Here is a 10,676-nt window from a genome sequence, read left to right as displayed (position 1 = left end):
TCACCGCATCAGGAAGTGTACCAGCCAATGACAGGTGCAGGGGTGTGCTTTTATACAGCTCTTAGTTACTCGCTTCTGCAATGGTTTGCACCTTGCAAGAAGAGGTGTAAAGTTTTTGGAAGGTCAGCAATTGCCTAAGTGCAAGGCAAAATCCTTACATCACATTATAATGTTTGTGCCCACTTAGTATCCAGATCCTACCAAGTCCGATCCTCTTCTCTTTATTTGAATGTATTTCTTTAAAAGCAGTTAACCAAAGCCCCTTTCACACTGGCATGCTCTACCCAGTGTTATGCAGGTCAGGTACGTGATTTCACACTGCTTTTTTTAAAGCAGGATTCACCTGAGTGGCAGACGCAAGCATGCAATGTGCGTATCAATACCCAGAAGAAGCTTGTTACAGATGCTTCCATCCAAGCTTCTCTGGATTGAACCGTAGGCCCAAATGTTGATTTGAGCAAATGTTTCAACATCCCTGCTGCAATCTTGCTAATGCTGTGTCTCAATCAACAAAAATATGGCTAAACAGAATAAACAGAAATGTTCCTTGCGGTTAACCCGGGTATGACCCAGGTACGTGAATTTTGACCCAGGTCTGAGTGCCAGTGTGAAAGGGGCTGAGAGCTACATCACAAGGCAGGGGGATCGTTTTTTTGTAACAAATATCCATGCAGAGTGTAATGAAACTAAGGTCAACAATTATTCTGTAATTGTACAATTATCAATATATAACTTAAAATACATGTGTCATACAGCAGTGTGGAGTAGTGGTTAGGGCTCTGGACTCTTGACAGGAGGGTCGTGGGTTTAATCCTAGGTGGGGGACACTGCTGCTGTGCTCTTGAGCAAGGTACTTTACCTAGATTGCTCCAGTAAAAACCCAACTCTATAAATGGGTACTTGTATGTAAAAATAATGTGATATCTTGTAACAATTGTAAGTCACCCTGGATAAGGGTGTCTGCTAAGAAATAAATAATAATAATAAATAGTATTAATGACATGTCTACATGTCTAATCTACCGTGTATTCTTTTTTTTTTTTTTTTTTTTTCACTGACTCAAACAACATTTCCACCGGACGTATAAAGTTACACTTTGTAGATTATCCCTTAAGATCTTTGCATCTGTCATTTTGACATACGTATTGAGTTTCGAGATGTTCCCTAACTTTGCCTTCCCGGTTACTGCTGGGATGCCGGAGGACTGAGAAGAGGAGCTGCTGCAGTAACAACATCTCAGATGCAGAGAGATCGTTTAAATGAAATTATAAGACTAGACAAAATAAAAACACGATCTCTGCATACAACAAACAAAATGTAATACAGGAAACTATTCAGGCCATCTGTGCAAACCCTAGTAAAAGCCCCTCGAAAACAGCGTTTGAAAAGCTGGAACAGTAGAGGCGATGCAGCAGCTCTGAGAACGAAATGGGAGGGGGGACTCATTTAATTTACTGTACGTTACACTAATGATGAGAATAGATAGAAAAACGCAATAAGACGAAGACGACACGGAAATATTACTGTATACAGATATCAGTTTCGTGGCGTACTTGCACATTATTCAAATGTGGTCTGTTTCATAACTGATTTAAAATTTAAAGCGCAGGGTTAGCCCTGCTGCAACCGTGGCCGAGTCTCACCCAGGCTGGACAAGTGAAGGGTAGGATCAGACAGTGAGTTATTTTTCGAAATGCAACGGATTATTTATTTTTTCTCTTAAATGCAGTAAATAATTGTACAGCTCTCTCACGAATGTTCGTAATGGCAGCAATGTGAAGTGATGTGAGCTCTACATGGATTTTATAATATTAATATATATATATATATGTATATTTTTCCCCTTTTTTCTTTTTTAAACGAAACGAGATTTCTTGGTTTTAACAACGAAGAATAATCTATCAATTTCTCTGGCGGGTTGGATGAAAACTCGTGCTGTGTGGATGACACATGGTTTGGAATGACACAAATATGTTTTACTTGGTATGTAAATTGGTTGTTTTTTTCTGCTTTATCGAATGGATTCTGATGTCGAACAGTTACCGATGTTAAACTATATGCAGAAAGCATACTTAACTACGGATACAAAACATTTCACTTAACTGTATACATTTTTATTATTATTATTAACGGCATACGTAGTGTGTTAAAAACATTTTGAAATTAGTTCGCCTTGAATTTGCAAGACTTGAAATGCTAAATCCATAGCAAGTGCAATTGGTATTGTGCTGTATCACAGGCGTACTCAAGTGCTGGATGCTTAATATTTTCTTACAAAAAAAAAAAATCATGACTGGCCGTTTTTTTTTTTAAAAAAACCTTGTTGTACCACGGTGACACGCAGCTAAAATATTTAATTTTCATACAATTACATTAGTATCGTTCCCCGGTTTTAAACAGTAACTGATGTACATTTTAATTAATCACCTCAACTATGCATGTGTGTTGTGCATGACTAGACGCCTCCCTTTTTCTCAGGTTTTTTTTTTTTTTTTTCAGTTGGCAGATTCTCAAATCATGTTATTAATAGTATTAAGGCGAACTGTGTGCAAAACATGTTATTACTCTCGTAATTTTTGTGTCTTTTGTTATTTTATTCAGAAGACACAGTTGCCCGTCTGCTGAAGAGGACAACAAGAAGTATTACTAATCTTCTCTCACTGCAGACACGAGATAATACATTTTGGAGACATATCACAATAAACAAAACAATTAAAAAAAATGACTACTCCGGCTCTGTTGCCAATTTCTGGGAGAAGAATACCCACCCTAAACCCCGGCTTCTCGTCATTCCCTCATCACCGGGCCACCTTGCGACTATCTGAGAAGTTTATATTGCTCCTCATCCTCAGTGCCTTCATCACCCTGTGCTTTGGAGCGTTTTTCTTCCTCCCAGACTCCTCAAAACACAAGCGCTTTGATTTGGGTTTGGAAGACGTCCTAATACCTCATATTGACCCCATCAAGGAGGGAAAACACCCAGGGGGTCATATCATCCATGGTCAAGGAGGACACGACGAACACCGACACAGGTACACCTTTATACCGTTTTATTTAGATAAATAAACTTGTGTGCATTAATAGAATCATCACTACAAAAATCTGGGTCATGCCATTGTTCTGGTGGTTTTCATTGGAATGGCCTTGCAGCTAAAATTATTAGGCTAAGCTTTGGAAGGTACCCTAGTTTGTAAACCGATAGGTTGTTGCTAAATGATTTAACATACTGTTGTATAACCTCTTATTTGGTGTGACTGTGTCTTTCTCCAGGGACCTCCTGGTTCAAAGACAGGTGCTCTGTCAGGCAGCCAAACGAGATGGTCTGGTTTTAAGCAGACACAGTACTGATAATATTCACCACTAGAAGGAGTTTGTCCTTCTTAATATTGATGGGGTGAAACACAAACCTTACTCTCTGGCTTAAGAAAGAGCCCAGGTTTTTTGGCTGATGGAAACCAAGGAGAGGGCGTGATGTAGTGCACTATTCTTACAGTGGTGTGCAGCGGTTTGGTTCCTGCCCACTGACTATTATGACTTGTACTGAGGAGGAGGGGGCGGTTGTAAATCTAGGGGTGCGTAGTGTTGGGTCTGGGTATAACTGTCAATAGAAATTAGTAAAGTACAGGCTGATAAAAATATATTATATATATATATATATATATATATATATATATATATATATATATATATATATATATATATAAACAGTGCCTTGCAAAAGTATTCAGACCCCTGACCAATTCTCTCATATTACTTAATTACAAATGGTACATTGAAATTTCGTTCTGTTTGGTATTTTATTTTAAAACACTGAAACTCAAAATCAATTATTGTAAGGTGACATTGGTTTTATGTTGGGAAATATTTTTAAGAAAAATAAAAAACTGAAATATCTTGCTTGCATAAGTATTCAACCCCCACACATTAATATTTGGTAGAGCCACCTTTCGCTGCAATAACAGCTTTAAGTCTTTTGGGGTAAGTATGTACCAACTTAGCACACAGTGTCGGAGTGATTTTGTCCCATTCTTCTTGGCAGATTTGCTCCAGGTTGTTCAGGTTGGTTGGACGATGCTTGTGGACCGCAATTTTCAAATGTGCCACAGATTCTCAATGGGATTGAGATCATGACTTTGACTGGGCCAATGTAGGACATTCACCTTTTTGTTCTAGATCCATTCCAGTGTTGCTTTGGCCTTGTGCTTGGGATCATTGTCCTGCTGAAAGGTGAATTTCCTCCCAAGCTTCAGTTTTTTAGCGGACTAAAGCAGGTTCTCTTGCAGTATTTCCCTGTATTTTGCTCCATCCATTCTTCCTTCCTCCAATTTTAACAAGATGCCCAGTCCCTGCTGATGAGAAGCATCCCCACAGCATGATGCTGCCACCACCATACTTCACTGTAGGGATGGTGTGTCTTGAGGCATGGGCAGTGTTAGTTTGCGCCACACATAGCGCTTTGAGTTTTGGCCAAAAAGCTCTATCTTGATCTCATCTGACCACAAAACCTTTTCCCACATCGCAGCTGGGTCACTCTCATGCTTTCTGGCAAACTCCAGACGTGCTTTCAGATGGTACTTTTTGAGTAACAGCTTCTTTCTTGCCACCCTCCCATACAGGCCAGTGTTATGCAGAGCTCTTGATATGGTTGACTAGTGCACCATTACTCCACTCCCAGCCACTGAACTCTGTAGCTCCTTCAAAGTGATTGCTGGCTTCTCTCACAAGTCTCCTTCTTGTTTGAGTGCTGAGTTTTGAGGGACGGCCTTTTCTTGGCAGTGTCTGGGTGGTGTGATGCAGCTTCGACTTCCTGATTATTTATCCAACTGTGCTCACTGGGATATCCAAACACTTGGATATTATTTTGTACCCTTTCCCTAATCTATGCATTTGTATTACTTATCTCTAACTTCTGTAGAATTCTCTTTGGTCTTCATTTTCCTTCAGATTCACAGCCTGACCAATGATCCTTCAACAGTGGGGTTTTTATCGAGAAAATGTGACAGCAACTTTAATGGTTCACAGGTGGAGGCCAATGGTAAGGTAATTGTGTCCTCGTAAGGGAAATTTCTTTCATCGGTGTAAACTGGGAGCTTCCACAGCACAGGGGTTGAATACTTATGCAAGCAAGATATTTCAGTTTTTTATTTTTCTTAAAAATATTTCCCAACATAAAACCAATGTCACCTTACAATAATTGATTTTGAGTTTCAGTGTTTTAAAATAAAATACCAAACAGAACGAAATTTCAATGTACCATTTGTAATTAAGTAATATGAGAGAATTGGTCAGGGGTCTGAATACTTTTGCAAGGCACTATATATGTATATTATTTATATATATATATATATATATATATATATATATATATATATATATATATATATATATATATATATATATATATATATATAATATGTAATTTATTAGGCACTGTACAGTACTCTTGAACATGCATGTAGGTGCTTCTGCAAAACTCAAGAGTCAGTCTCTGGTTATCTGCTCAATTGTATGAAATAGATGAAAGCAGTTTGTAGCTGGTAGTTCGAACTTAGGGCTACTGTAGCAATCTTTGGATGAAGCCAAGTATAGAGACTGTTTTGCATTGGTAGTAATAAGAGAGCTTGAATGTGAACATGAATATCTGATTCACAGAATGACATACATAGATTTCCTTTAATGTTCCAAAGTAGCAACAAAAATTGCTCCCTTCAGATGTCCTATTAACACATTTGACCTCCAAAACAGCCTGAAAGCTTTCCTGACAGCTCTTTGTCGTAGGTGCTGTTAATTAAAAGAATAAAAGGTTAAAGAAGAAACCACTAGCCAACATCAGTTTCATTCAAGCTCTATTTAAAGATACTTATGCCATCTATACGTTCCTAGAATTTCCATTGTTATTTTGCCCTATGTTTTAGTAACTATGTCTGCTGAATATGAAGTGAGGTGGTTTGAAAATAAATATTAAGAGGTGTGCAGCTGTAATTTATTTTTCCTTATAAATAATTTTCATCCGATAACACATCCATTACACCAGTCGTCAGTTTAAAGGGCAATGCCAAGCTAAAGTAAATACAGTACACCGTTGCTATAACGAACCTGTTGGGGTCCGAGCCTTTTGTGTGTTATGTCGAGGGGTTCGTTATAGTGAAAGGACAATCAAAATGAAGGATAAACTGCTGGAGTAAGTGAATGAGATGAGATTGTGAATAAAAGTAGAATTACATTTACCTGTTTGTCTCATGTATGCAGTATTCTGCCTTTGCTTTATCCTATTCATTAAAGAATTGAAACACAGTACATAAAGCAAAAATCCTGAATTGAGGCTGAACAATTCAAAATCAATCTGACACGAATCGTTTCAAAGGGCACAAAATCTTAATCCAACATGCAAGAATCTCAAACTGAATTTTTATTCAAAATCAACCTTGACAAGTTTGATATGAAAGGTTTATTGCTGTTTTTTTTTCTTTAATCAGTTTTGCTTTGACGCATGTTGCTGAACAAGCCAAAAAACAGTTCTTTTTGACAACCTATGTTCACGACAGAGATATGCCTGTGTTACTCCTTTTTTTTATTGAGACAAAAAAAGAGCTGCCTTCACTGCAGAGGCGGCATGCTGTGCGTACAAACTGCGATGTTGACAGTGTGTGTTTATATTATCTTTTTTTATTTAGGGTCCATGGGCCAGGTTCGTTATAATGAAGGGCGTTATAGCAAGGGTGTACTGTACTGCTTATTTACCTTCTCTGTTCACTTTGACACCTACACAGTGAGTTTGCCAAGGGAGGTGGACTTCTCTCCATCCTACAGAGCAATATTACTTCTCGTCTGGGGAGAACACTGATCTGTCTGCTGCATGCTCACTTGTCAAAGATAATGCAGAGATTATATGCATTTTACCAGGAATCAATATATTAAATGTACTGTAGCCAGCTGAGATGCTTGCCAGTGTTTTTGCAAAGTTGCTGCTGCCACAGTGCCAAAGAAACCATTTGATTTGCTGACCATGACATTGACCTCTGACTTAATATGGCTGTCATATTGCAGTTGCAGCTATGCTGCAGGGACACAGTACATTTTAAGTAATTCTTAGTGTTTGGTGCACTGTTGTATTCTATTATTATCTCAATTGTGATCCATTACAGTTGCTTTCTAATAGATATTAACCATTTCACTGCCACGACCTCTGGCTATTTTTCACAATTCAGTTTTACTTCATTTTTACTATACAATCTGATATGACATTCCCCTTTTAATTACAGAACTAAAAGTTCTAGTTTGTTATAGATTTGGTAAAGCATGTATAATCTCATTGTTATTATTCATTTCTTAGCAGACACCCTTATCCAGGGCGACTTACAATTGTTACAAGATATCACATTATTTTTACATACAATTACATTTTTTTTTTTTTTACACATTATTTTTACATACAATTACCCATTTATACAGCTTGGTTTTTACTGGAGCAATCTAGGTAAAGTACCTTGCTCAAGGGTACAGCAGCAGTGTCCCCACCTGGGATTGAACCCACAACCCTCTGGTCAAGAGTCCAGAGCCCTAACCACTACTCCACACTGCTGCCCTCTCCAATGATATTCCAGTATTTTGATACTATGATTGCACAATCCAGCCACAGTATAGTGTGCCTGGGAGGTGGAATGTATGGGTATGTGGTTAGTAATAATGGCAGTGTAGCTGGAGGAGAGAGTTTGTGGGTACATCATTAATGACTGCCATTAGCGAGGATTAAGCTTGATCTTTATGCAAAATACTCTGAAGAGATTATTCACGCTTCATGCTTATTAATGAACGGGTATGTATTCTAATGCATTTTTGTAAATTTGGAGAGGAATCTGTTTTTCTGTTAGTCTTCACTGTAATGTTGGTAGGATTACTGCATAGTGTTTTAAGCAAGATGTTCTAGCTTCTTTGTAGGACCTGGGTGAATTATAGACTGTAAATTAGCAGGGGATCAGGATGGACTTTCAATCTGTCTTGGGAATCACCTCTGATTCCAGAAGATATCAAAGCCTCATCCCAAGGAAGGAACCCCCCCCAAAACACTGGGTGGGTGAGTTCTGTCCATCTTTGAGCCACCAGCAGTTGTGAGCCCTAAGTATTGGACATGTAGTGGGCTGTATTTGGTTGCTCATTGTCTTGATTAATAAATGCAAACACTGTATTCGTCTCTCTCTTTTGACAACCTTACAGTCATACACGTTATAACCTAGTTCATATTTGTGACAGATTTGCTTTTATGTGTCACTTTAAGCCACTGGTAATTTGGGGTTGAAAGGACAGGGATGTTCATTTGCTGCATATATTGTCTGTTGTTACATTTTAAAGTAATGGGATGTAACTGTTTTTCATCTTTATTGGTATCCCATTGTTGGCTAGAGTGAGATGTGAGCACGACTGAAAAAATGAAACTCTTACTTTTCCAAATTAGTAATTCCACAAGTAGATTTTATTTTTCAAACCAAAAAAGGAAAAAAAAACTGTCGGCTTATTGTAAGAGAAATTAGATAATTGGCTAATCCCCCATTTTAAATATTTACTGCTGCAGTCCAGCTGGTTTTAACTAGCAAACTGCAAAAATAGCCGAGATTGAACTATTGAAAAGTACTGCATCTGCCCACTAAATCCCCTTTCACACTGGCATGCTCTACCCGGGTCAGGACCCGGTGTCGTGCGGGTCAGGTACGCGATTTCACCTGGGTGACAGACGCAAGTACACAATGAGCGTATTGGTGCCCCAGAAGCAGCTTGTTACGAGCACGTCCAGCCAAGCTTCTCCGGATTGAATTGTCAGCCCAAATGTTAATTAGAGAAAGTGTTTCTTCATCCCTGCTGCCTTCTGGGAGACACACCATCATGGTCTCAATCAACAGAAATGTAGCTAAACAGAATAAACAGAAATTTTTCTTGCGGAAGTAAAACCTTCACGCAGCTGTGGCTGTTTATTTCGTCGGCTTATGAATAGCAGTCATACATTTTGTCTCGCTCAACCCGAGTCAAAGCGTGTCAAGCCACATCCTGAGGTGGGAAGTTGGGACCTGGGTCAACCCAGATACGACCCAGGTACGTGGTTTCACACTACGCGGGATTGTGACCCGGGTAACCAGAATCCGGGTTGGGACCCAGGTTGGAGTGCCAGTGTAAAAGGGGTGTGGGAGGGTGGTGGGTGATTCACTGACACACAAGAAACAGCAGGTGTACTTGAAGCACCGCACAGGTGCCCAGTTTTATTATGCTGGGTGTACTTTTTATTTTCAGCCCGCAGAGGGCGCTGTGCACCGTGGTCTGCGTACCAGCTATGGTAACACAGAACCACGGACATACCACTACGGTACGGGTCAAGTGCTCAAACAATAATTCCAAAACCAAAGGTGAAAGAAAACAGGAAAATAAAACACAGTAACAAAACTACAAAAGAAAAGGTGCTGCACCTCGGCAGCGTTACCCCAGCCGCCGCTAGCCACACGGCCCGGGTCTCCGTCCTACTCTGGCTGTCTCCTCAGCCTACCGTACACTACACAAGGGGTCTGCCCACGGGTTCCCCACTACCGCTAAGTTCTCCGTTCTTTGTCTTTTTCGGTACTTCGTTCATTTTTCTTTTTGGTCCCGGTTCTCTCTCGGTCCCGGCTCCCGTACTTCCCAGTACGTATTTTAGTGTATTCTTTAAAAGGGCAGCCCTGAGGAAACAGCAGAGTATTATTTTTATAGGGCAAACAATCCCATTAAAGCCCGCCTACCAGCCACTCAGAGAGGGGGAAGCGCACACAGTTCTAGTACTGTGGCATGTACAATGACAGTCGGGGGGAGGATCAGGTGACATTTATATCCAATTGCGTGTCATGTAACGATTCCAATCTACCTGTGGGCGTTTAGAAGACTGAGATATAGTGCGGGATGCCATTCAACTTTTACAAGTATGTGTGTGTGTGTATATACAGTGCCTTGCAAAAGTATTCAGACCCCTGACCAATTCTCTCATATTACTTAATTACAAATGGTACATTGAAATTTCGTTCTGTTTGGTATTTTATTTTAAAACACTGAAACTCAAAATCAATTATTGTAAGGTGACATTGGTTTTATGTTGGGAAATATTTTTAAGAAAAATAAAAAAACTGAAATATCTTGCTTGCATAAGTATTCAACCCCCACACATTAATATTTGGTAGAGCCACCTTTCGCTGCAATAACAGCTTTAAGTCTTTTGGGGTAAGTATGTACCAACTTAGCACACAGTGCTATTATATTTATATATTATGTGTGTGTGTGTGTGTTTTTAAATTATTTTTTGTTTTATTATTAGTTTTACTTGTTTAGTTGTAGTTAATATAGTTTTTAGCGAAAGCTAAACATGACAACGTACGTGGAGAACGACAACGGGAGCGATGAAGATTTCGAAGTTGGTTCAGAGGATTTCGATACCAGCGACAGTGATGCTGACTTATCACTTAACAGGTAAGCCAGCTGCAAACAGGAAGCTGTTTGGTTTGAAATGGCAGTGCTGTGATGAAACACTATCAAAACACAGTACTGGGTACAAGGCAATGAAGCAGGTGTCTGCGGCAGCCAGATCCATCACAATGCCTGCGCAAAGTAGCCCGGTGACTATCCCTCCAACACAAGGGAAGCAGAGACCGCAAAAAAGGTGCAGGGTC

At 39.5% G+C, this 10,676-nt stretch overlaps 1 protein-coding gene across 3 annotated transcripts in view; it reads left to right on the top strand.

The window, feature by feature from the left end:
• Window positions 1-1,142: 1,142 nt before the first annotated feature.
• LOC117405132 (mannosyl-oligosaccharide 1,2-alpha-mannosidase IB-like) overlaps window positions 1,143-10,676 on the top strand; it is a 94,997-nt gene continuing 85,463 nt past the window's right edge. The window contains exons 1-3 of one of the 3 annotated variants that reach the window (XM_059029963.1): window positions 1,143-1,676; window positions 1,870-1,983; window positions 2,602-3,032. In XM_059029963.1, coding sequence (XP_058885946.1) covers window positions 2,722-3,032 — 311 coding nt within the window. In that variant the 5' untranslated portion in view covers window positions 1,143-1,676; window positions 1,870-1,983; window positions 2,602-2,721. Of the gene's footprint in view, window positions 1,984-2,601; window positions 3,033-10,221; window positions 10,477-10,676 lie in introns of those variants that run through there. The other 2 variants (XM_034007947.3, XM_059029964.1) reach the window with 2 other exon arrangements.

The sequence above is a fragment of the Acipenser ruthenus genome, chromosome 9 (genome assembly GCF_902713425.1).
Source record: "Acipenser ruthenus chromosome 9, fAciRut3.2 maternal haplotype, whole genome shotgun sequence".
Classification (NCBI taxonomy): domain Eukaryota; kingdom Metazoa; phylum Chordata; class Actinopteri; order Acipenseriformes; family Acipenseridae; genus Acipenser; species Acipenser ruthenus.
The sequence above is the reverse complement of the archived record's forward strand: the minus strand, read 5'-3'. Positions and strand labels throughout refer to the sequence as shown.